This window comes from Rosa rugosa, chromosome 5, assembly GCF_958449725.1.
Source record: "Rosa rugosa chromosome 5, drRosRugo1.1, whole genome shotgun sequence".
Taxonomy (NCBI): Eukaryota; Viridiplantae; Streptophyta; class Magnoliopsida; order Rosales; family Rosaceae; genus Rosa; species Rosa rugosa.
Window position 1 is genome coordinate 50,589,239 of NC_084824.1, and position 27,959 is coordinate 50,617,197.

The window sequence follows — 27,959 nt, forward strand, 5'->3', positions numbered from 1 at the left end:
ATTTTATTTTCTATTTAGATATAACTCATACCCATACAACAAGTTTTATATTTTTTTTCCCAATATGGCTGGCAATGGATAAACCAGTCATTAAACCCCATGCCTCAGCTTTAAGCACTTCACCATTGCCCAGATTTCTCATAAAGCCATAGGTCCAGTTTCCATCATTGTCTCTTATAACTCCTCCAGCACCAATCAACCCACTATGGGTTCTAGAACCATCAACATTCAATTTGAAATGACCAGGAGAGGGTTTCAGCCAGCTTAGCATTTCAGTTCTCATAATAGAGTTGCCTCTGGGTTTCATGTTACCATTAGCCCATTCACTAATGTAATGAATTATTACAGAAGCAGCGTTGTGAGGTTTCTGAAAATTAGTATCAAAGATGCTTTTATTGCGCCATTTCCAAATAAACCAGCAAATATAAATGAAGAGCTGAGACCATTGAAAACCAAGGAATGTGCAATTCTTCTGCAACAAATTTGCTGCAATCCAATCATCCCAGTCCAGTCTAAAGGCTCTAGCCATAGTGACAGGCATACCAATCTCATTCCATATAGTAGAAGCTTTAGGACAGATTTTAAATAAGTGAAGAAGAGTCTCAGACTCACCAGGTCAGTGAATACAACTTGGGTCATTAGTGAGATGTCTATGAGCACGATGCGCATTGGTAAGCAACCTTTTCTTGGCCAGTAACCAAGCAAAAATCTTCAATTTTGGATGTATATTAATTTAAGCTCCAGATACACTTCCATATACCATCACCAGGTTGATAATGATCACCAATGCTGCTAAAAGCACTCTTCACAGTAAAGTTTCCATCAGATGTGTGCTTCCATATTATTTTATCGGGCTTACCACCAAAGTTATCAATGGGAATAGATATGATTTTAGCCGCAATTTCAGGAGGCAAGCAAGCGAAAAGCATGGTAATATCCCAATCCTTTCCCTCCCAGAAATCTTGAACAAGCAAACTAGGGTCAACCATAGAAGGATCAACTGCGAGATCAGATAAAACTCCACATTCAGACCAATAATCAGTCCAGAAATATGCAGTCCCTCCGTCCCCAATTCTCCAAGTAACCCCTTTTCTTAAGAGATCAGCTCTAGAGCAAATACTGCGCCAAGTAGCAGAACAATTGGCAGGGTGTTTATAGTTATTGCTTAGCAGATCATCATGCTTTAAGTACTTAGCTATATATATATCACACCATAATCCTTCATCCTTTTGAAGAAGTCTCCAACTAACTTTTGCTAGCAGTGCTTGGTTCATCTCAGCAGTCTTCTTAATGCCTAAGGCACCCCTAATTTTAGGCATACAAACATTATCCCAATTCACCAAGTGTACCGTCTTCCTGCCATCACAGTCACCCCAAAGAAAATCTCTGTTTAATTTATCCAAACTATCACAGGTAGAAATAGGGATTTTGGCTGTCTGCATGGTGTAAATGGGAATAGAAGCAGTCACAGAATTAATTAAAGTGAGTCTACCAGCCATGCTAAGAGTTTTGCATTTCCAACCAGCAAGCCTACTATGAACCTTGTCGACCATTTCAGAATAAGTGTGCTTCGTAAGTCTAGAATGGAGAAGGGGCATCCCAAGATACTTACCCAAGTCCTTGGTGAGAGGGGATCCACAAGTTCTACTAATGGATTTAGCAAGATTATTTCTGACATTAGGAGAAACATAAATTTTTGATTTCTCAAAATTAACCGTTTGTCCAGAGAGGCTGCAAAATAAGTCCATGCATTTCTTGAGAACTTTTGCCTGAGTAGTGGAAGCTTCTGCAAAGAGAATTATGTCATCTGCAAAGAAAAGATGGGAAACAAGAGGTCCAGATTGCGAAGATTGAATTGGCTTCCATTGTCCAACCTCAGTAGCAGAATGAATCAAATGCGATAACTTTTCCATACAGAGAACAAATATGTAAGGAGATAGGGGGTCACCTTGCCTAACTCCCCTACCAGCCGAAAATTTATCAGATAAATCACCATTGAGAATCACTTGAAAACTAGGAGAAGTGATACAATGCATTATAAGTTTAGTCAATTGATCAGGAATCTGAAGTTCATAGAGAACCTGGTTAATGAAGTTCCAATTCAACTTATCGTAAGCTTTAGACAGATCAATTTTCCACACCAGAAAGCCTTTTTTCCCCTTGGCATACCTGCACTTATGAAGAATCTCCTGCGTAACCATAACATTGTCTGAAATATGCCTACCAGGAACAAAACTCACTTGATTTGGACTTATCCACTTCTTTAGGAAAGGTCGGATTCTAGAAACAATAATCTTGGTAATGATCTTGTACACTGTACAACAAAGACTAATTGGCCTAAAGAGATGCATATGTTTAGGTCCTTGAACTTTTGGAACCAAAGTAATCAACGTATGATTTAAACCCTCAGGAATTCTACCCTCAATAAACGCATTAGTAACAATTTTTATAACTTCCACTTTGCAGAGCTCCCAATGATTTTGAAAGAATAAAGCGGGGAACCCATCAAACCCAGGAGCTTTCATACCACCGATTGAAAATAAAGCAGACCTTATTTCCTGATAGCAAACAGGAGCAGCTAACTCTTTGATGTTAGTTAATTCAACGGTAGGGAAGAGATTAGGAATGGTAAAACGCAGGTCTGGAACTTCTTCAATAGTAAAGAGATTTTGAAAAAAGGATTTAGCAATATTCTTCATCACTGCAGGGTTCTCACTCCAAGTACCATCTTCGGCAAAAAGACCATCCACTTTTTTCTTCTTCTTCTCACCATTGTAGTAATGTGAAAAAATTTGGTATTCCTGTCACCATGTTGAATCCATTTATCTCTGGATTTCTGTTTCCATAACAAAGCTTCCTAATCTCTAACTAGTTCATATTGCTTAATGAGATCTCTTTCCAAATTTTACAGAAAGGGATTCTCATGTAAGCAAAGCTGCTTCTGAATGCCAGCAATTCGAGCAAGTAGCCGTCTCTTTTTTCTAAAAACATTACCAAAAATATCTCTATTCCAAGTAGACAAATTAGTAGCAAGTCCTTTAGTTTTTTCCAACAAGCTACCAGCAGTGTTATTCCAAGCACTAGTAACAAACTCCTTATACTCTTCATGTTGCATCCACATAGCTTGAAATCTGAAAGGGGGGTCCACTCTACCATTCTGCATTTGTGATTGAAGTTTCAGGAGAATAGGACAATGATCAGATTTGGTTTTAGCAAGGTGAACAATTCTAGCTTCAGGAAATAGCAGTCTCCAGTCACTAGTGCAAAAACCCTATCCAATCTTTCCTTAACCCTTCCATTTGACCAAGTGTAGTCAGCACCTTGGTATCCCATGTCAATCATAGCCTCATTCTGCACCCAGGTTTTTAACCCACCAAATTTTTCTGCATAAGAACCACCATTTTTATCAGAATAAGAAACAAGTTCATTAAAATCACCTATAATTATCCAAGGAAGCTGAGTAGACTTTGAAATTGCAGTGAGGTAACTCCATAGGCCTTGTCTAGTGCTCGAGCAAGGACTAGCATACAAGCCGGTGAAAAGCCAATTAGAAACTCCATTTGCAGACACCTTAACAGTGATAGATTGAGAATTGGAGTCCACCATGTGAATTTGAAATTTGGTTCTATTCCAAAGAAGCCACAGTCCACCAGAAAAGCCATTGGCTTCCACAATTTCATAATCAGTAAAACCAATATTCAGTAAATGATCCTTAGCTCTAGAGAATTGCACTCTAGATTCACAAATCACCAATAAATCAGTATTATTCATTTTCACTAGGTCCACAATAGCATACCTGAAATCACCACCCCCAGCACCTCTAGCATTCCAAAACAAGATATTATCCATTAATTCGAGGAGAAAGGGAGGGTTGAAACCCTAGTTCAAGAAACAACCATATCCTCTCCATGAGGAGAGGACTAGTTTGACTCAATAGGAGCCATGTTATCAGAAATATCACTTTCTACAGTAATCACCTGCATAATTACATTTGAACCCAACTGGTTCTGGTGATTCTTCTCACCAATATTGTGAACATCAGATCCACTAATGGAATCCATATTTCTAGTGTTTTCCTCAGGTGGTGAGTGTCCAAAAGTTGCATCAGTACACATGAAAGTAGGGCTGGCCCTGGTACGGTTGCCGGATTTTTTGGCTTCAGCCGCTACCGTACCGAAAGCCTTCGGTTTCGCCAAATTCGTAGCCGTAACCGTGCCGGACCTTTCGGTTACCGGAAGTTCGGTTTACCGATTTTAACGGTCGGTTTCGGCCGGTATTTCAAAAGTCCGATCATCGGTAAGCCAAGTGAAGGAGATGAGGATTGCAGTTTGAGGAAGAAGAAGAAACAGAAAGAAGGAAGACTACAGAGGTGGAAGAAGAGTGAAAAGAAGAAAAAACAAAGGAGGAAGAACCGAAGAAGAAAGAGACCAGAGTTGAGGATCCCAGAGGATATAAAGAAAAATTTTGATTCTATTGTGGTGATAGATGAAGCTGAGAGTGAGAGAAGTTTGATGAGGTCTGGGAAAGAAGAGAGAGTTCTTTGACTGGATAAAAAAGAGAGAAGATCGAGACTTTGTGGATGAAGAAGAGAGAGAAGAAAGAATTGGATATAAATATTTAAATGTATTTTCGAGCCTCTAAATACTAATGTGGGGACGAATTATGACAAGTAAAGCTAGTGGTCCAGTGGATGAGGCACGTGCTTACACTCAGAAGGTGCAAGGTTCGAGTCCGGGGAATGTATTAAGGCGGATTATTCCTTTCATTTTGGAATAATCACTTACTCGGCCGGTTCGGTTTGTACCGAACCTCTGATTTAAGTGAACCGGTGCCGAGCCGGCGACGTCCACTTTAGTTGGCATTACCGTACCGCACCTCCGGCTGCCGTTTTGGTCGGCGCCGACTCCTCCAGTTCGGCCGGTTTCCGGTTGGTTCCGGCAGGTTCGGCATTTCAAGCCAGCCCTACATGAAAGTCCCACTCTTGAGACTTTCAAGAGTGAAACCAGACCCAATCTTTGTAGTTTCACTTTTAAACACTCCTTTCATTATTGGGGAACGGACAAGGTTATTAGCAGAAGAAGAAATAGCAAACTTACCTCCCTTTCTAGCACCATTTATCTTAGAAATAGAGGCACCAAAACTAACCTCACTTCTATGATTTGAAATCTCTGACAAAGGAACACGAGCATTAGAAACATCTTTCCTAGCGGAAATAGAAATGTTGTCTTCCATAGTAGCATTGCTTTTCAATTTCTTATCCTCCTTGGTAGTCTTACTCTTCAATGTGTGATCATTTGACAGAGCCATATCAGACTTCTCCTGTACTCGTTTCCAAAATTTCACAATCTTTGGTTCATTCGTTGCATCATTATTTCCATTCCCAGGTTTGGTAGGAGTTTGTGTCATGTTTGAGACTTCTCCAGATTCATTGACATCAGTCTGCAGAGGTGTAAATCTAGATCCAGTACCAATCTTTTCTTTGTAATTCCTTTGATTGGCATTGTTTCCTTTTCTGTTCTTGTAGTTCATAATCATCCAGGGACCCATTTTGGCCTTGTTCGTCTCAGTTCCAGTATTGGTAGGTGCCATGTAGCTATTCTTCTGTGAAGCCTCACTCACTGTCACATTATCAGCTGATTGGAGGCCAACATCAGTTGGTTTGGTAATAGGTTCATCAATAGTATCTGGACGAGTAGACACCATAAGAACATCATTAACAGTTGGCTTAGCAGATTCTGCAGCTTTCGCATACGGACAATGGTCTTTGACGTGCCCATACACACCACAATTGAAGCAAATGGTGGATATGCCTTCATATACAACCCCATAAGGTTTGTCATCAAGTTCAACAAAGGGTTTCAATGGCTCATTCAGATTTACTTCTACACAAATTCGACAGAACTTACCTCTTGCCTGAGCCAGGGTATGTTGGTCAACCTTGACAACCTTACCCAGCATTTGACCAACCTTCTCCATTGTGTATTGTTTGAAGTATTTCACAGGCAACCCATTAATTCTGGTCCAGATAGCCATACAATTAATCTTCTCCTCAACAGGGTCAAAATCTGGGCGCCATTTCTGTACCACTAGAGTTTGCCTAGCAATTATCCAGGGTCCATTGCACAAAGCATACTCCATATCTTCATACAAGTTGAACTTAACAATGAAAAACGAGTTGGGTACATCAATAAGCTACCAAGGTCCCCTCAATGTCCATTTTCGGGTTAAAGCTTTCTTCATAAAATCATAAGCATTCTCAGTATTAGGTCGACCCATCAATTTGATAATTACAGCACATGACCAATCCAAATCAAGCTTATCTTCTACTCTTTGTGAAAAAGAAATATTGGGTCCAAGCTTACCCTCAGTAATTTTGTAGTCATCTTCACCAAGAACAAAATCTTCCATCATTGCAGTCGATAGTCGTCCCAATGGCTGCATTAGCGAGTTTGCATAGCTCATTGGAGCGGGGTGGTTGACGGTTTCCGGTGAAGCCATCTGAGTCGGTGCAGATTCAATTTGAACCTTTTGGATCTCATCGCAAATTGAGTCGTCATACCTGACTCGTTTGTATTGAGTTGGTGGAGCAGAAGTCCCTCCACCACTCCCCGAAGGGGTGGCGGAGAAGCAGAATACGGGCGTCGGCGTCGGCGTCGGCGTCGCCAGCCGGCGTCGCCGTCGCCAGCCGGCGTAGCAACGGTGAGAGAAGGTGAGGTCAACGAGTGCAAAGGGAAGAGGGCTCAGAGAGAGAGAGAGTCAATGTTGGTTTTTTTCCTTCTTTTTTCTTTTCAGTTACTTCCATTTATGGGTTTTTTTTTTTTTTTCTTTTTTCTTTCTGTTTTACTTCATATTTTGTTTAACTATTTTATTTTCTATTTAGATATAACTCATAGCCATACAACAAGTTTTATATTTTTTTTTCCAAATATTATTTCTCCTAATACAAAAAGAGAAGCAACAAAATTAGCTCTGGTTTCACAAAAAGATTGGCGTTAGTTTTGACAAAGTTTTTCTCTCTATTTTTTTTTATTGAATAACAAAATGTTTCTAATATAATAATTTTTTTTTCAAGTAATTTGGTTTTTTTTTTTGGTTGGGTTCTTTCTTATCTTTTACCTCTCAATGAAGTATATGGTTATATACTTTAGTTAAATGTTTTTGAGTTGGTAACTCAGTCCTTGCAAAACCACACATAAGAGTAGCCAAATACCTAGAATTTTTAGACGATGCAAACACTATTTTACCTAATTGCGATTGCCACGCTCACCCTATCGCTGTCTCCTCATGGCAGCGACATCTATGGTGGTTCCGGCCAGTCTCCAAACCCAAAACTTTTGGGTCCGATCCTCTTTGTCGCATCGACTGTCTTCAATTTGTCAAGATGTGTACTGTGTTCTTGGGATGGCAGCATATGGTCGTGGTAGTGGCCGGATCGGTGGAGGCTCCACTTTTAGATCCCTATTCTTGATAATGATGGCGGTGGTCTGTACTATGGAGGCGCAGTTTTTACAGTCGGGTTGACTTCGTGTGGAAGCATAACTGCATGTAGGTGTAGTCCAGAAGTTGCGGATCATCACCATGCTTCATCGACGCCGGACTGGTCTTGGCCGGAACCGCCAGTGCTGCCGGAGTTTATAGCGTAGCGTAGTTGGACATTTGGTGTCCAGATCAATGCGAATGGGTCGATTTTGGCCTCCAATCCGAACCCAGCTTGCAATGACTTCAACGAAGGACGTGGCATCGGACATGACCCTCGACGGTGGTCACTTGGTTGGCTTCGAATTTTGGCACGGAGATGCTGGCTTGAGCTATGTCGGCGGTGGTGTTACTGTCGCTGGTTCAGAGTTGTTGGGCTTGGGCCAATCTCTATGGCTTTGGTCTACTTGCTGCTGTGGGCCAGAGAATAAAGATGAAAGAAGAGATGGGCTTGGGCCCTTCATTATTAAGGCATCCAAGGTAATGCGGGTCGTCTGGAGTTTGGGCAGCTGTGGGGGCCACTACATTCTGCTGTTGAGCCAATTCTCTATATGGACCGGGCAGCACTTGTGCTCGGCAAAATATCCAAGCTCTAGCTTGCAGGGCACAGGAAATATATAGATAGGTGTAGTAGGGGCTTATTTACTATGTCTTACTATTCTCCATAGTTTATAGGCTAACTTTTAAATAAGTGAGCAGTTAGTTCGAATATAAGTGGTCTGTTTCTATGTATCATAGTAGTTCTCTTACTACAACTTCTTGATTTGTCTAGTCGAAGGCAGTAGAAGGATATGTAATGGCCATCTTGGCATGTGTTAATGAAATCCATATTTCTTTCAAAAAAAGTTGGTAATTCAGTTTCTCGCCGTTGTGCTAAATTATCAATTTTACTTTAATAAGAGAGGAAAAAATTCAGGCCACCCCATTTTTTAATTCTGGATCCGTAATTTTACATGCTCTCTACCACTTGAGCTGTGCGAAAGTAGGTCAATCTTTATACTACAAGTTGTCTTCTCTTCTATGTTGGGAAATACTCTCCACCACTTGAGTTATAGCCAATGGCTCCCGCACGTTATATAAGGGCAACAAACCATCTCACGTATGTAATATTAGTTTGAGTTCAAGTTGATATGATACGTGCATTGCCGATCTTTGTGAATAGAATTTGTTTAAGCAAAGAACCTCAATTTTTGTGAAGCAGCCTCTGGCCAAATGGTCTTGCCTTCCCAGTGGGAGGCTCAAATTCAACGTGGATGGCGCTTTCCACCCTAGAAATGGACAAGGGGATGCAGGAGTTTTAGCTAGGGATGAATGCATGGGGACATTGTGTTGTTGGGCTTTCAAGACACATCCCCTTTGCATGGTCAGCTCTGCATGTGGAGGCGGAGGCAATGTGTGCAGGGTTACTTATAGCCATACATCAGTAATGGAGTGAGGTTGAGTTTGAAAGTGATAGTGCTATAGTACTGCATGCCTTAGCAAAAGAAGATGAAGATTTGTTTGAGGTTGGTGCTATTTTAAGTGATTCTAAGTCTTATGTACAAGCTTTTACTTTTCTTTCACTTAGACATGTTTTTCATGAAACAAATGGTGTAGCACATATGCTTGCACACCTTGCTAGTACATCCTTGTTGGATGGGTTTTGGATAGATGAAATTCTTGATATTATTCAGGATGTTCTTATTGAGCATGGGTGTAATTTATCACGAAGTTTAGGCTTGATATCCGCCTTGTTGTTAGTACTCTCCAAATATTAATAATAACAATTCAGGGAGGAGTACTCTAACTCCAACCTAATGGGTACCGCCATGCCTGATTAAAAAATAAAATAAAAAGGATCCTCATGTGAAATTATCTGGTGCATTCTAGTAAACAAGGACAAGTTTCTTTTACCCTTAAGTGGGAAAGTAAATGTCATAAGTCATCTCTTAGAGTGATTTACATATGTTGCATGATTGCACGAGTGGGATTGCTTAGTATTCAAATTCCTGAGCTTTACGCCAATTACAGTGAGTTAGTGACTCTTGAGCTGACTCTATCTCTCTCTAATAGAGTTGGTGTGACCCTTGAACGGGCACATTAATACTGTAATTGAGAATATATGATCTTTGAGCCTTGAACTGTCTTGGATACAACTACCGCCAAAGTAGAAAATTTGCATTTACATTAGATTAGCTTCCGACACATAAGATTTGGGTGAAGGAGCCTCTCTAGCACCCGACACTCCCTTTTATATTGTTTATACTTTCCTTAGTTTCTATGTATTTTTATTAATCGCCTTGCATTTAATTAATTTTTATTAATCTAAGATTAACTCCCAAAATGTGAACTCTTCGACTGATAGGAGCATTTTAATGTTATATTTTAGTAGTTAATTCCTCATATTTTGCTTAGTTAATTCCTTAACCGAATTGATTTTTAACTGAATTTCTATTTTTAGGTACATTGGAGTAGATGAAGAAGAAATGAGTGTTACGTCCATAATTACCTAGAAATGATGGAGAAAAATGGAAATGTACTAAAAGGTCAATTTTACACATTTTCCTACTCCGGCTAGGAGAAACCAAGCCAAGCAAGGAAGAAGGAGCGACCGCCTGACCAAATGAACTCGAAATGAGCTGAAACTCTGCAGATACATTCTTAACATCCTAAGAAACATTTCTTATGAAGAGTACAAGATCCAGATAGAAGTGGAAGGCCTTCAAAAGATCAGTCCAATTGTCTGCAAAAGCAAAACTGGAAAACTGGACCTGTAAGGAGTCCAACAGCATTTCCGGCCCAACCACTATACTAAAAGCTCTCAAATTTGACCAGGATGATCTACACTCATAGTGGAACATTTGTTATGAAGACGTCACGGTCAAAATCTGAAGTCTTGGTGGAGAATTAATTGAATGAAAAATGAGCAGAAAGTGGCTTAAACCTAACAAATTCCATTAGTGTTTAAGTGCTTAAACTTAACAATTCCATTAGTGTTTAAGTGCTCAAACCTAACCCATCATGATTTGTTTAAGGCCAAACATTATGGCTTGATAGCCTATAAATAGAGGCTACAAAGAAGTAACAACACATTCGTTCATCCCTCTCATCTTCTTTGTCTCTCCATCTCCTCTCCATTCTCTAGTTCTTAGTTACATTCCTTCATCCATCTCATCTTCTTTGTCTCTCCATCTCCTCTCCATTCTCTAGTTCTTAGTTACATTCCTTCATCCATCTCATCTTCTTTGTCTCTCCATTTCCTCTCCATTTTCCTTAGTTCTTAGAAACATTCCTTCATCCATCTCATCTTCTTTGTCTCTCCATTTCCTTTCCATTTTCCTTAGTTCTTAGAAACATTCCTTCATCCATCTCATCTTCTTTGTCTCTCCATTTCCTTTCCATTTTAATAGTTCTTAAACATTCCTTCATCCATCTCATCTTCTTTGTCTCTCCATCTCCTCTCATCTTCCTTCATCCATTTCAAGGTGTATTATATCTTTTCTCTTGTTTTCTTTGTTTGATTTTGTAAGACTATGAATTCTAGTTAACAAATAATGTTAAGGGCAAAGTTTAAAGCTCGTCTCTATGTTTGGATAAAAGTTGTGATTTCTTTGTGTTGATTTCTATGTTGCTTATGTGAGATTGCTTAATTGATTTTGGATTATAGAAAACTTTTATATGTATGTGCTCTTTGGTGGCCAACTTGGGATATATGCATGTAATTGGAGCTAGATTTAGGTAAACAATTCACCTAATAGTTTTGTGAAACTATTTCATAAGTAGTAAAGGCTTTGGACAAAGGTCGAAATCAATTAAGAAGGATTGCAAATAGGTGAACTTATTCATAACTAGGTTGTGCACTATGGTTGACATCCTTTCTTTGTTCTTCATTCATTGAATTTGTTCTTGATTAGCTAGCTTTCTAGACTATGATTGCATGTTCAATAGGATTGATTTAGGTGCTTTCAGTTAGATCAATTATTCAAGGAAAGTAAAATATGGGAAATCGTTTGCTTACTAACGTTTCACATGGTCAACTTCTTTCTCATGACATTAGATAATCAACTATAGGAATTGTAATTGGATTTCATTCATATGGATGTGGGTTTGATGTTTGTTCCTTGCGTTCCATCCTTGTATATATGTTTTTACATTGTCTTTATTTTATTTATTTTAATTTTCAATTTTATAAATCTTAAAACCCCCTTATTTATGTTTACTTGTATATATTTATATTCTTTATTTTATTTTTGTAAATAATACTTTATTATTTTAATTATTTATTTGTTTATACAATTGTATATATTTATATTTTTTATTTTATTTTTGTAAATAATACTTTTCTTTATTTGTTTATACAATTACAAGTGTACCCTCAATCCCCGGATAGAACGATCCCTATTTACCATATACTAACGATGACATTTTATAGGGTTAAATTACGCGCTTACTTTGAGCGTGTCAATTTTTGGCGCCGTTGCCGAGGATTGAAAAATCACTTGTTTTTGTTCATAATTGTTGTATAAAAATTGTTTGAAACTTAGTTTAAATTAACTAGGACATTATTTATATTATTGAACACTAATTTTAATTGTAGGTTGTAAATTGAGAGGAATAGGTGAAGTCGCGTTTATTAATATTGGCCTAAACCCCTTAATGGTACCTAGTTCAGGTCCTTTAAGGTTGAGGGCAGCCTTTATTAACATTCGTTGAACTGTCTTCACATTTAGGACCTTTTTCATCTTAGTAAGTATAGCCTATGTGGGATGGTGTCTAGGAAGGGGACAACGTTCATGACGAGTTTTTGAATCCAGATGTGCTTACAAATGGGCCTAAACCACTCTGTGGGAGTAGCTCATGCTAAAATGGATTTTTCCTCTCGTGTTCGCCCTCCCCGAACTGGCCATTTCAGTAAGGTTGCCCAAAAGATGTAAGAGGGACTTTGTGTCTAGGCGACTATACTTGGGCCGCACGTTCACTTGATTTACCGCTTGGAATTTGATTCGATTTCAATAATGTTTTTAACAAAAGAAATACTTGTGAATACTCTATACGTGTAAATTATTTTGTTTCACACTTTATACTTGTAAAAATACTTTTCACGTTTTATACTCACTTGTGCACTTAATTTGTGTCTTTTGTACAATATACTTGTTAATATTACTTGTAGTTTGTAATTCACAATTACTTGTTTATATTTTGTATTTCTTTGTTAATTATAGTCACTAGCTAACTTTATTTAATGTAGGTACCGTTTGGCTGAAAGACGTAGAATACAAGCGCTGCTTGGGAGGCAACCCAATTCAGAATATAATAAGATTCGTTTTCTTTTTCCCTATTTCTTTTTATTTTTCAATTTTTCTCTTTTGTTTTTATTTTAGGATTTGTTTTCGTAAATGCCTTCTATCTATGCTTACTTGTTTCATTGCATGTTTTTAACTGATTACATTGAGGGGACAATGCAATATTTAAGTGTGGGGGAAGGGATTTATATTTTTGTCTTTTATTTTTGAGTCCTATATATTGAAAATACAAAAAAAAAAAAAAAAACTGCATTCATTCAGTCTTATTAAATTCAGCTTTTTACAAAAAACAAAAAACAAAAAAAAAATTAAAAGATTAAAAAATTAAAAAATAAATAAAAAATACTACACTAAGCCGAATCAGCAGCTCCTGAGTTGAGGCTGAGCTCAAGGGAAATGCGAGAGCCACCGTTGTAGCCGCCACCGGAGTAGTACGTCGTCATAGCCGCTACCTCCCTCGGAAGTAATCTTCATATTGCTAAAGATGTCCTCACCGTGCATGGGAAACAGTGGAAGAGTTTTAATCTCCTGGTGATCTTCTCCTCGTTGTTCCATGATGGATCCACCAACACCAGCAGAACTAGTTAACCCAAAATTGAGATTAATGGATCCACCAACAAGCCCTGATCTTTGCTTGGGCACTTGAACATCCGAAGTGAGCTTCTTCTTCTTCAGCTTCTCCCGAGCCCTTTGGTTCTGGAACCAATAAAAGACGTTCTTGTTCTCGATCTGTCCGTACCATTTCAGCTGGAGAGTGATCCTCTGAACCTGCTCTACAGTTGGGGACTTAACTCCCTTGTCATCGTAAAGCTCCTTGAGGATTCTTATCTGATCTGTAGTAGGAAGCCACCTGGCACTACTCTGCCTGCAATGCATGTTAGCACTACTCCTGGCTGCTTTGTTGATTCTTCCATCCTCAATTGGTTGCTGGGTTTGTGGTTCCATAACTGAAGATTTGAGAGAACGCGAGAACTGATGATTTGAGGGAAGAACTGAAGATCTGAGAAAGAAGGATTGATGGGTTGAGAGAGTAAGACTGAAGATCTGAGAAAGAAGGACTGATGGGTTGAGAGAGAAGGACCGAAGATCTGAGAAAGAAGGACTGAAGGGTTGAGAGAGAATGACTGAAGCTCTGAGAGAGAATGATTGAAGCTCTGAGAGAGAAGGACTGAAAGAGAGAAGGACTGAAGATCTGAGAGATTAAAGTTGCCCTAAAACACGGAAAAGCAAGGATTATTGGCGCGTGGGGGAACCAAACCGATCTCGAGGAGCTGTGACAGACAAGCAATAGCCGAAAGGTTCCGTAAAATCACGGAAAAGAAAAGTCACAGCTGTGGTGGATCCGAGGGGCCGGATTGTTGAAACAGTTCTGGTGGATGGGCCGGATTGTTGAAACAGCTTTGGTGAGGCCCAGGGGCCGAATTGCTGAACAGAGAAGCTACCAAGCTAGACGATGCCAAGCCCACAAGAGAAACCCTAGATGGTGCCAAGCCCACATGAGAAGCCCCACCACGTGTGTCCACCGTATCCTGTTAGAAGATGGCGCCAAGCCCACAAGAAGGCCCAAGTGGCCCATAATGAAGAAGATGGCGCCAAGCCCACAAGAGAAGCCCAAGAAGTCTGGGGTGATAGTGGTGAAGAACGAGAAGATAAGAGTCCAGGCTGAAGGACTATAAATATTAAGCACTGCATGGGAGGCAACCCATTTCAACCGAAGCAGTGAAGGAGCCATCAACGAGAGTTTGACATTTCTATCCCTTCACTTGCTTAGGTTGAATTGTACTTGCGTCTTTGTTTGTTTGTTTATTTTACCCTGCTCTTATTTTTGTAACACCCTCCCCCCCCCCCCCCCCCCCAAATTTTTAGGGTCTATATACCATATTATTTTTGCCTACATTGAGGACAATGTAGATTCTAAGTGTGGGGTGGGTTTACACCTTTATTTTATTTTTATTAAAAAAAAAATGTTGGTTTTAGAGTCTTTTTGTTTGTTTTTGAGTCATAGGATGCCCTTTCAACTGTCCAGGATGAACTTATATCTCTGAAATTAGGGCTAAGAGAGGATCACAATATCGAGATGATTTTAAATGGTATTCTTTGGTTAATTGAAATATATGAAAAACATGTGCATGAGTAATGGATATGGATTTCGTGACCTTGGTACAGAATATGAGCATGTTAAGATGAGTTTTGATTCACAAAAGCCCATGTGAGATATTTGAGCCAATGTCCCTTTTTCTTGGAGTGATAAATGAAAAATATATTCTTATTTTCTTGGTGATGTTTTGATGATCTCATTATTCTTCATTTGATTGATTACTTGCCATAGATTAAGTTTAATGGACTAGAGAATGCTAGAATTCACTCTTGTGCTTGTTGAGACTTTTATCAATACATGTCCCTGATTCAAAGGATAAAGGCACCTTAGGAATTATCACCAATGCCAAAATGCCATGTGTCCCTAATTGTGTGCACAAGTTGTACACCCCTTAGATAAACCCCTTTGAGCCTACATGTATAAGCCTTTCTTTCATCACCCACATAATCTTCACCATGTGAACCTTAGTATAGTTTTGACTCTACCCATGTCCTTAGGGCCTAGTAGAGCTTAATTTTGTGATGTGTTATGTGAAGGGATGATGAGAAATAAGTGTGGGGGTGGATTTGTCAAAAAAAAAAAGTGTTGGACATGATCCTTTGTTTGTGAATTAGGAGTTTGTGTATGTTGAAGGCCCAAAATCATAATATGAGGCCTTTCTTCTTTTTCACAATGATGCAAGCAGTTGAAAATGATGGTTGGGCCCAACAAAATGAAATCTAGCCCTTAATATGGAGACATAAGGTGAATTGTAAATGCTCTGCCAGGTCTTTAGGATCTTTTTGTGATTCCTTACCCTTTGTTTCTTAAAACCTTGAGCCTTGGCCCCATTAAAACCCTTTATAAGACCTTTTTGATCCTTAAGATGGGACAGTCTTTGATCTGTGGAGATGAGTTATAAGAGTTGAACCTATAGCTTGGGTCCATTCGTGCAAGTAGTTGATATCTTCCATGAGATCTTTTGAAAAAAAAAACAAATTATTTCACAAAGTGTTTTTTGTTTCTTATATATGTGAGCTATTTGATTGCCTTAATATATTTTCTCTCACATATAATTGAGTGATTATAAGCTTTTAGGCATTGCCTTGATCTGAGTGAAGAAAGAGTGGATATACCTTGTAAGGATATGAATCATACTTGTCTGAAGCATGCTGAGCTCCATCCCATCACCATTGTTACAACCAAGTCCTACTTATATATATGTTGATTATATGTTTGAATTAACTCTCGAATATCTAAATATTGATTCTTGGTTGAGTGCTAATCTTGGTGCTATGAAAATAGGAGATTTATGAGGCTAAATGTTGAAGGGTATTGTATGTCGTAACGTCTTTGTCTTTTCTTTCGTTAAGTTTTCGTCGAGTCTAAGTTGTGTCTTTGTTTTGATTTTGCTAAGGGACTAGCAAAAGCTAAGTGTGGGGGAATTTGATAGGAGCATTTTAATGTTATATTTTAGTAGTTAATTCCTCATATTTTGCTTAGTTAATTCATTAACCGAATCGATTTTTAACTGAATTTCTATTTTTAGGTACATTGGAGTAGATGAAGAAAAATGAGTACGTGTTACGTCCATAATTACCTAGAAATGATGGAGAAAAATGGAAATGTACTAAAAGGTCAATTTTACACATTTTCCTACTCCGGCTAGGAGAAACCAAGCCAAGCAAGGAAGAAGGAGCGACCGCCTGACCAAATGAACTCGAAATGAGCTGAAACTCTGCAGATCCATTCTAGACATCCTAAGAAACATTTCATATGAAGAGTACAAGATCCAGATAGAAGTGGAAGGCCTTTAAAAGATCCTAAGCAAAACTGGAAAACTGGACCTGTAAGGAGTCCAACAGTATTTCCGGCCCAACCACTATACTAAAAGATCTGAAATTTGACCAGGATGATCTACACTCATAGTGGAATATTTGTTATGAAGACTTCATGGTCAGAATCTGAAGTCTTGGTGGATAATTAATTGAATGAAAAATGAGCATAAAGTGGCTTAAACCTAACAAATTCCATTAGTGTTTAAGTGCTTAAACCTAACAATTCCATTAGTGTTTAAGTGCTCAAACCTAACCCATCATGATTTGTTTAAGGCCAAACACTATGGCTTAATAGCCTATAAATAGAGGCTACAAAGAAGTAACAACACATTCCTTCATCCATCTCATCTTCTTTGATCTCTCCATTTCCTCTCCATTTTCCTTAGTTATTAGAAACATTCCTTCATCCATCTCATCTTCTTTGTCTCTCCATTTCCTTTCCATTTTCCTAGTTCTTAAACATTCCTTCATCCATCTCATCTTCTTTGTCTCTCCATCTCCTCTCATCTTCCTTCATCCATTTCAAGGTGTATTATATCCTTTCTCTTGTTTTCTTTGTTTGATTTTGTAAGACTATGAATTCTAGTTAACAAATAATGTTAAGGGAAAAGTTTAAAGCCCGTCTCTATGTTTGGATAAAAGTTGTGATTTCTTTGTGTTGATTTCTATGTTGCTTATGTGAGATTGCTTAATTGATTTTGGATTATAGAAAACTTTTATATGTATGTGCTCTTTGGTGGCCAACTTGGGATATATGCATGTAATTGGAGCTAGATTTAGGTAAACAATTCACATAATAGTTTTGTGAACCTATTTCATAAGTAGTAAAGACTTTGGACAAAGGTTGAAATCAATTAAGGAGGATTGCAAATAGGTGAACTTATTCATAACTAGGTTGTGCACTTTGGTTGACATCCTTTCTTTGTTCTTCATGCATTGAATGTGTTCTTGATTAGCTAGCTTTCTAGACTATGATTGTATGTTCAATAGGATTGATTTAGGTGCTTTCACTTAGATCAATTATTCAAAGAAAGAAAAATATGGGAAATCGTTTGCTTACTAACGTTTCACATGGTCAACTTCTTTCTCATGACATTAGATAATCAACTATAGGAATTGTAATTGGATTTCATTCATATGGATGTGGGTTTGATGTTTGTTCCTTGCGTTCCACCCTTGTATATATGTTTTTTACATTATCTTTATTTTATTTATTTTAATTTTCAATTTTATAAATCTTAAAACCCCCCCTTATTTATGTTAACTTGTATATATTTATATTCTTTATTTTTTTTTTGTAAATAATACTTTATTATTTTAATTCTTTATTTGTTTATACAATTGTATATATTTATATTCTTTATTTTATTTTATTTTTTTAAATAATACTTTATTATTTTAATTCTTTATTTGTTTATACAATTGTATATATTTATATTCTTTATTTTATTTTTGTAAATAATACTTTTCTTTATTTGTTTCACAATTACAGGTGTACCCTCAATCCCCGGATAGAACGATCCCTATTTACCATATACTAACGATGACATTTTACAGGGTTAAATTACGCGCTTACTTTGAGCGTGTCAATTTTTGGCGCCGTTGCCGGGATTGACACTCATGTTGAGCGCTGTCATCGACTCATTATAATTAACCACAACTAGACTCTTAGTTTTGATTAGGCTTTGGTGAAAACCAAAGCCGAGCATTGCTGAGGGTTGGTGCCTTAGAGTTGTATTTTATTTAATATTCTTTCTCTTTTGTTTGCTTTGTGAATCTAACTCCAACTATCTAAGGATGATGGGTTAGCCACGAATCTCCGTGGTACGTTAAATCCGGGCATAATATTTCCTTATCTTGACAATGATATGTATGCTTGCGTAAATGTGTATCAAGTCAAACTACAAGATAGCAGAACATAAAAGCAATTTTGAAAACTAGAGCTAATTAAATCAATATGTATGAATTAGAGATTAGAGAAAGAAAACATGTTTCACCTGAGCAATGGAGATGATAAATTAAGAAACATGAAGGCTTGAAATTATAAGAGCTTAGAACACTTATCAGATTTTTTTTTAACACTATATATAGGTATTTATAATTCTTCAAAATTATGGGTTGGGCTATAGCCCAGGGAGCCTACTGAGTAGATACGCCCATGGTTACCATTGCGTGACATGTCTTTTTCAAAGAAACATTTGGTAGAGAGCACAGCTGACATATGAATTTTCATCATTTCTCTCCCTAAACTAATAAATTATTCATTTATTGATAATATAATAACCCCTCAAAAATAATAATTTTCTGCAATCCAAACATTATTTATTTATAGGGGTTTTACTGTATGTATATGTATATGTGTCTACACACACACAATATAATCATTTGATCAAAGAATTGTACCACAACTAAGTGCATTGATAGTCGAAGTTTCATGTATTTATTTAGATGGTTAGACAATTTTGTCTTTTATAAGCTCGCTCCGAATAAGTCGAGCAAGATTAATGTAATGAGTGACATTTATTCCAACTTAAATCTTGACCATAGAACTAAAAGATTTCTCTAGCTATTTAGTACTATTTCTCTAGCTATTTTGTACTTGGTCATTTTGGATTCATGTCTAGGATTGCTTTATGTATATGCCATCGTGGCATCAGAGATTATTGAAACAAATCTTCTTTTATCTATAATCACGTCTTGCAACACGATTTACAATCATTTACTATTATTTTGCCTCGTTATTTTTCTCCAAAGTTTCCCATTTATCTCTCTCCTCTTTTCTCCTTCGTCCTCTTGTAAATTACAATAGTATTGCATATGAGTGCTTTTATTCATACCTCCTCATTTAGTCTTTAGATCTCCTTCAATTTTTGTAAAAATTGAATCACTGTTTTATCCTTATAATTAACAAAATACAAAATTAAAAATGAAATTGCAGCAGTCTTCTCCTCTCTCTTATCTCAAATGGATCATGAAGAAAAAATTATCAGATTGCAATGGATCATGAAGAGAAAAAAAAATCAGATTATAGAAGACTTTGTCTCTGTCTACCTTGTCCTGAATTCTCCTAGCTTCCTTTTCTTCGCAATTCTCCTTCTCCTCCTTCTCCATGACAAACCCTTCAATACCTCCCTTTTCTCAATTTTCTCATGAATTAATAATCTATATCCAATGCAAATTCTCACATGTGACTACCAAATATCAATCAAATGAATCAAATAAAAAATTTAAGCATCATACATTCCCAAGATTACACTAGTGATAGAATTATTCATCATTTCACAAAAGGCCTAGAAGCAAAGAAATTCATATTCATAGTTTTTCTCAGACTCCACCATATCAAATCTAATACAAAAATAGATTTATATATCTTCCTCTGCTATACGGAATGCAATTCGTATGGTGCCACCCATTTGAGCTTTCCTTCATTATGATTAAAGTTGCATACAAAAGGGTAGAGAGACGATTATGCTGGATTTTTTTTTTCTTCTCTTTTTTCTATAGGGGTAAAATAGATATTAGAATTTTACAAAAATTAGAGGAGGTCTAAAGACTAAATGAAGAGGTATGAATAGAAGCACTCATTGCAGATACAATTGTAATTTTTTTTTTTTTTTTTTGAGAAAATTAGATATAAACTCAATATTCTAACAAGGTATTGGGAAAAACCCATACATATTTTCTTATCAATCTACACCAATCCATGTACGCAAACCTTCCTTGTAGAGTGTTGATGTATAATTAATATTTTTTCATGTTGTCCTATATGCTTGATCTCCCTTGAGGTTACTCTTAGGGTAGTTCCATGTAGGCAAAACCTTCCTTGTTGAGTGTTGATATATAATTAATATTTTTTCATGTTGTCCTATATGCATGATTTACCCTTAGGGTAGTGAAAAGTAAAATGAAATGATAACTTAAATGACATAGGTATGAGGTATCTAAAACTAAATACATTTTGACAAGGTATTGAAAAAAACACATATTAGAAAACAGCTCACCTAATAGCCATGACATTAGATAACATACCTCTAGAACAGGTAATCAATAAATGACATAGGTATGAGGTATCTAAAACTATATCCTTTTGACAAGGTATTGAAAAAAAAAAAAATCATAGCATAAAACAACTTACCTCATAGCCATGACATTAGATAACATACCTCTAGAATAGATAACTAATAAATGACTCAGGTATGAGTAGTCAATGGGTTGTGTCGGGTTGAGTTCGTGTTGGGTCAAGGTATTTGTCGTGTCGCAAAAGACAAACCCAAACCCAACCTATTTATTAAACGGGTTACCTGTTTGCAACCCGCTTAACCCGTTTAATAAATAGCTAGGTCATGTCATGTTAGACAAAATGACCAATTTAAGGGTTAACAATGCAACCCATTTAACTAAAAAAATGCATAAATTGATTAAATTTGGTAAAAACTTCACAAGACGAAGAATATAAATAATTATAAATAATTAAATCCAATAATTATAAAGAAAAATATTTCAAATTGTCTAATCCTATGATCAAATACTCCCGACGTCTAAAATTTCAAGAAGAAGTATAGCATATTCGGGTTATACGGGTTCACTTCGTGTTGGCAGGTTGACCCGTGGCCGACCCATTTATTAAATGGGTAATCGTGGGTTGACCCATGGTTGACCCGTTTTTAATCGTGCGGGTTGAACCCGCTTTATTTCGTGCTGGTTTCGAGTCGTTTTATCGGGTTGTGTCGGAATTGATAGCCCTAGGTATGAGGCATCTAAAACTTTATACCTTTTGACAAGGTATTGAAAAAAACTCATGGCATAAAACAACTTACCTTATTGCCATGAACATCGCTAAATGTCATGTATTTGGAATGAGTGATTCTAGTTGGACCTCTAAATTTGATATTTGGACCTCCATCTTTTTTTAATTGTTAATAGACTCTGTCAACTCATATGAAAAGACAAATAAGTACAAATAGAGACATTTTCAAAACAAAAAGAAAAAAGAGAGACAAATACACACACACACACATAAATAAAGCAAATACTCTTCTTACCTCCCTCATTAATATAACATTCAATTTTTTTGGACAATCATATTAATATAACATTCAATTAGATTTTTCTTTCCTTCAAAATTTATTTATATTACCTATATAATATTATAATTTACATAAAAAAATTAAGTAAAAAAAATTAATTTCTATATATGACCCCACCACTTAATATAAAAGTAAATTTAAAACAATCTGATTTGAAATTTTCTTAAACTAAATTCATTGAATATTTTGGTGTAGTTATTACTAACTAAGATCCAAGATCAACTCCTTTTTTTTTTTTTTTTTTTGAATATGCCAGGGGCGGAATAATATATTCATCACAAGTCAGAATAGGCCGTTACATACCCTTTCGCTGTCATTTAAGGGCATAGACAGACAAGAAGCTAGTGGTAGTACCCACAAGTGGTACGTACATATAGTCCTACTCATTACACATTCAATACGTAGAACTAGCGGATATCCTCCTTCGGTACTACTCCAGAGACGCTAAAGAGACATAGATTTCCTACTACAAGGAATTTATTGTAATTAGATAAAACTAAAAACATAGTGAGACTAGGCAAAACAGCCCAGCCCAAATTGCCAGCCCACTAGGTCTAAGGGGAAAAGCTAAGAGCCAAAAGTGATGGGCCCAAGCCCAATCACAGTTCACCACCTCCAGCAGAAGTGCACACCCACCGCCACCGTGCCCAGATGACCCGCCACCGCCCACGTCCCAAGACTGCAACCACACCGTCATGACCCATCGCACCAAAACATCACCCCAGCCGCGTGCAAGAGTCCAGATCCAACCATAGTTGGAAGAAAAACCCGAGCAAAACGGAGCAAGAGAATATCGTCCTCGATATGATGCCCCCGATGCCAATCACCACCCTTGCGACGATGCCCAGACCCAACTTGCCACCCAGAAGCTTCGAACCAGATTGAGAGCAACCCACCACGATTATCTCCAACCATCAATCCCAGAGGCCAGGGCAAATGAAAAACCTGTCCGGAAGCAAAACTCCCGGCAACACGGTGACACCGGCGCTACCAGCGGTCGCCGCCGGACAGGATCGTTTAGGTGACGACTTTGCTCTCTCGCGGCGCAAGGCTAGAGAGACTAAGCAATGATTTTTAATTAAGATCAACTCCTTTTAATTAGATTTAATCGATATATATTATTTAGTTGAGAACCAAAGTCTTTTTTAGAACCATCCATATTGCAAAACTAACAAAAAAAGCTGTGATCTGGATTAACAAAAGAAAAAACTTTATAATTGTCTACTTGTTCGGCCCCTCCAAGAATTACTTTCTGGTCTCATCACTGAAAGTACACTAAAAGATGTAGATAGCTTCTCACAAAATTCTTGGTGGTTGAATTGATATAGATTACATTCTCAAAAAAAAAATTGATATAGATTAAAAAAAAAAAGAACAACAAATTGTTGAGATATAGATTTAATTGTTTAAGGGTGTTTTGGTAAAATTTGGAGGTCAAACTAAAATCACCCATTTATAATCGTTAACCAATGAAACTCATAGCATAAAAAAAAAAAATCAATAGGCATTAATGTTTTAGAATTTGAAAGTGTACCTACTACATACTTTATTTTAATCGTCACCTAAAAGTTATGTGTTTTACCCAACTCCTCAAGTTATTATGGGTATAATAGGTATGGTATAGACTATAGACGTATAGTTAAACAAACCTAAATACAAACTAAATTCTTAGTAACATTTCATCGAATACATTGAGTGCACCGCAAAAAAAAAAAAAAAAAATAAAATAAAATAGGTAACCAATGAAACTCATAGCTTAAAAAAAATAAAAATAAAAACCAGTAGGTATTAAAGTTTTAGAACTTGAAAGTCTGTCTAGTACTACATACTTTTTTTTAATCGTCACCTGTAAGTCAGATGTTTTACTTGACTCCTCGAGTTCAAGTTAGCATAGGTGTAATAGGTATGATATATACGCATGGTCCAACGAACCTCTATGGTAGGTATGCAACTAATAAAAACTATCATATGAACTGAATTCTAAGTAACATTTTATCAAATACATCGAGTACACCACAAAAAAAAAAAAAAAAAAAAAAAAAAACCATAAACACTGTTCTCTACAATCTCAATTACATCAACAATTACTATCGATTGTAAGAATGAAATAACTTAACTATGTGGTAGAAGGTTTGTGAACCCCAAAAAAAAAAAAAAGATATGCAAATGTCTCTTCATATTTGGTTCATTTAAAGGAGCAAACAACTCATTTGAATTTGAAAAAATAGACCAAATTGCATGATTCTAGCAATATTGATGACAATATTAAAGTTAGGGATTACAAAATCTACAATTAAAATAATGATGCAAAGAGTTTTAATCATGGAATACATAACGTTATTTTTTTTTTTTGTCAACAAGTAGATTAGCTTGACTTAATAATTTCCTTCAGTGGTAATTTCTGTAATTTTGAAGGAAAAAAGGTTGTATTATTTATCTTACAGAATTACTTTTGGAGGTAAATTGAAAAGAAATAATGAATATATATATATATATATATTTTTTTTTTTAGGAGAATGAAAGACTAATTCATTGATTGAGAATCATTGCAATTAGAGTTTATATGGGCCTCCACGTTTGGAGGAATAGAAGTAAAGAAGTCTAACACAAATTGGTCTAACTTGGCAATAATGGATGAGTTTTACCTAACATTTTTTTATAAAAATTGGGCCTATAATGAATCGCCCCATTTTGTTTTTTTCGGGGTAAATTGGAGGAGAATCAAATCGTTAATCTAGTCTAATTATAACTCAATTCTCAACCCCCTTCATCACTCCGTTAACTGCAATAGCTTTACAATCGTAAATTTCATATAAGGTATAATTGTCAAATTGCCATTCTAGGTTTCACCCCTTAGTACCAATTGGCTATCCTGGATTTTATTTCAGCCAATTTGCTACTCTAGATTTTAAAAATTAGTCAATTTGCTACAATTCTATCAAATTTGCTACTCTAAGCTTTCAAGATTAATCAATTTATTTCCTTAAATGGGACAATGATAAAATAGGTCATTTTAATGTGCCTTATGTTTTAGAGAAACGGGAATTGAGAGAAAATCGCTGTGTATTCTCATTGATAATAGGGGACTCTTTATATAGAGGATTAAAATGCATAGAATCCGAATCAAACAAGGAAAGGTAATCATACATTGAATAGGAATATCTAGATTCTTCTAATTAAACCTTATTACCATTCGGTCAAGTAACCTAGAGTTTGGGCCAAACACAAAATAGAGATTTATTTGAACACTCCCCGTTGTGTTGCCCAAACTTGGTGCTCCTCTCGTTGCCTCATTAAAAACCTTGCCAAGTAACAAAAACCCTGTGGGATAAAAATAACCTCGGTCGAAGGGGAAAAAGAGCACAACACACCCTTCACGCTTCGAGATGAACATGTAGATATCTCCCCCTGATGTCTGCGCCTCCCCCTGATGACTACGATTATAGGAGTTCAGATAATTTTCGCAAGCCAAGTTTGCCACATGTTTCTCGAACGTGGATTTGGGCAATGACTTAGTGAATAAATTTGCCACATTGTCCTCAGATCGAACCTGGTTCAGTTTGATCTTGAGGAGCTTCTGTTGTTGCTGATTATAGAAGAATTTGGGCGATATATGCTTGGTGTTGTCGCCTTTGATGTAGCCTTGCTTCATTTGTTCAATGCAAGCAGCATTATCCTCATAAATGCTCATTGGCTCATCTGTGGTAGACTTCAAACCACAATTACTTCGGACATGCGTAACTATGGAGCGCAGCCATATACATTCACGACTGCTTCGTGAAGAGCAATAATCTTTGCATGATCCGAAGAGGTAGTGACTAAGGTCTGCTTTGTAGACCTCCAAGATATCGCGGTCTTTCCCATGGTGAATACATAACCAGTTTGGGAGCGACCTTTGTGTGGGTCAGAGAGGTACCCAGCATCAGCAAAACCTTCCAAAACACTTATATCTTTTTGGGATGGGGGGAGGAAACGCAGCTCACCATGTATGGCGTCTCTGGCACTTGATGGGTCCGAATCCATATTCTTTCTATAGGGATAGAACAAGCCCATATCAATCGTACCACTTAGGTATCGAAAGATATATTTAACACCAGCCCAATGGCGTCGTGTTGGCTCAGAGCTATATCTAGCTAACAAGTTCACAGTGAATGAGATGTCCGGTCTTGTGCATTGTGCTAAGTACAACAATGCGCCTATTGCACTTAGGTAGGGCACTTCTGCTTCTAGCACTTCTTCATCGTCATCTTTTGGACGGAATGGATCCTTCATTGGATCAAGACTACAGACGACCATTGGGGTGCTTGAAGGCTTAATCTTGTCGGTATTAAAACACCTAAGCATTTTTTGGGTATAAACTGATTGATGAATCAGGATACCATCTTTGCGGTGCTCAAGTTCCAAACCGAGGCAGAACAGTGTATATCTTATAGCAAACGCGCTTCGTGGTTTAGAGCCACTTGATTTGGATAACTGAAGTCCATCTGGAACCTTCATGTATATCTCTGTATCTAGATCCCCATATAGATACGCAGTAACTACATCCATAAGCTGCATGTTCAGTTTTTCAGAAACTACTAAACTGACAAGGTAGCGGAACGTAATGACGTCCATTACAGGAGAATATGTCTTCTCGTAGTCGATTCCAGGGCTTTGTGAGAAGCCTTGCGCCACAAGGTGAGCTGTGTGCCTTACAATCTCGTTTCTCTCATTACGATTTCTAACGAATACCCATTTGTGACCAACTGGTTTGGTATTGGGCGGTATTGGTACAACTTTGCCAAATACCTTTCTTTTCGCTAGAAAATCAAGTTCTGCCTGGATTGCATCTTTCCATTTTGGCCAATCAGCTCTACGTTGGCCTTCATCAACGGAGCATGGTTCGATGTCATTGGTCTCAATAATCTCACATGCTACGGAGTACGCGAATACATCATCAACGATGATGGAGCTTCTTTCCCACGTCCCATGTACACTAGTGTAATTCACAAAGATCTCTACGTTCTCAGGGATAGGTTCTGACATTGAGGCATCCCCCAATGATATCTCTTGGACATAACCATAATCCAGAACATTCTCATGGGATGGATTTTGAGTATCGATGATCAAAGGATAAGTTTGTGCCTCATTCACTCTCTTTATAGGGCGAGTATCCTTCGAACCAATCGCTCTACCGCGCTTCCTTGCGAGACCTGCGGCCATAGACGGCACATCATTGCCATTCTGGGAAATGGCGCCATCTCCTGGTGTCACAAGAGTGGCGTTATGTCCAGTATTCGGGATATCGATCCTTGCAGGCACCTTTGTAGCAGGTATGTGTGATCTCGTCACTTTGGCAACATCAGAAAATGCATCAGTCAGAGTGTCTACTACGTTCTGAAGCTCAATTATTCTTAGCACTTTAAGTTCGGATTGGCAGTACGGGGATCGAGATGAGACATAGTGGGGACAGACCACGACAATTCATGTCGTTCCTGTTGAACATCTGTGTTCTTATCTCCCCCTAACGATGGGAAGACTGTCTCATCAAAGTGACAATCCGTAAATCTAGCAGCAAAGAGATCGCCTGTCAAGGGTTCAAGATAGCGGACGATAGTTGGAGATTTATAGCCAACATAGATGCCCATTCGTCATTGTGGACCCATCTTAGTACGCTGTGGCGGCGTAATAGGCACATAAATAGCACACCCAAAAATACATAAGTGCGAGACATCAGGCTCATACCCAGTCACTAGCTATAACGTAGAGTAAGATTGGGTTGTAGTGGGTCGTAGACTAATTAGCGTCGATACATGCAATATTTCATATCCCCAAGCAGAAACAGGGAGACTGGTGCGTATAACCAATGTCCGTGCTATCATTTGTAGTCGTTTAATAGCAGCTTCCGCGAAACCATTTTGGGTATGAACATGGGGAACAGAATGTTCTACATTAATCCCTAGTGACATGCAATAGTCATCGAATGTTTTCGATGTAAACTCCCCAGCATTATCAAGTCAAATTGACTTAATAGGATGGTTAGGGTAGTGAGCCCGTAGACGGATAATCTGGGCGAGGAATTTAGCATAAGCAGTATTTCAAGTGGACAATAGTGTGACATGTGACCAGCATGTCGACGCATCAACCAATACCATAAAGTATTTAAAAGGTCGGCATGATGGTTGAATTGGTTCACAGATATCCCCTTGGATTCTCTGTA

General features: G+C 37.5%; 2 protein-coding genes across 2 annotated transcripts; both read right to left on the minus strand.

The window, feature by feature from the left end:
* Positions 1-25: 25 nt before the first annotated feature.
* LOC133711840 (uncharacterized) lies at positions 26-3,849 on the minus strand. The gene is made up of 4 exons (XM_062137926.1): positions 3,259-3,849; positions 2,990-3,157; positions 761-2,801; positions 26-567 (listed from the first exon to the last, which is right to left on the minus strand). The coding sequence occupies exons 1-4, from the start codon at positions 3,847-3,849 to the stop codon at positions 26-28; spliced, it is 3,342 nt and encodes a 1,113-aa protein (XP_061993910.1).
* A 1,113-nt stretch (positions 3,850-4,962) lies between these two features.
* LOC133711841 (uncharacterized) lies at positions 4,963-6,498 on the minus strand. The gene is made up of 2 exons (XM_062137927.1): positions 6,197-6,498; positions 4,963-6,097 (listed from the first exon to the last, which is right to left on the minus strand). Exons 1-2 carry the CDS (start codon positions 6,496-6,498, stop codon positions 4,963-4,965), a joined length of 1,437 nt encoding a protein of 478 aa, XP_061993911.1.
* Positions 6,499-27,959: the final 21,461 nt, after the last annotated feature.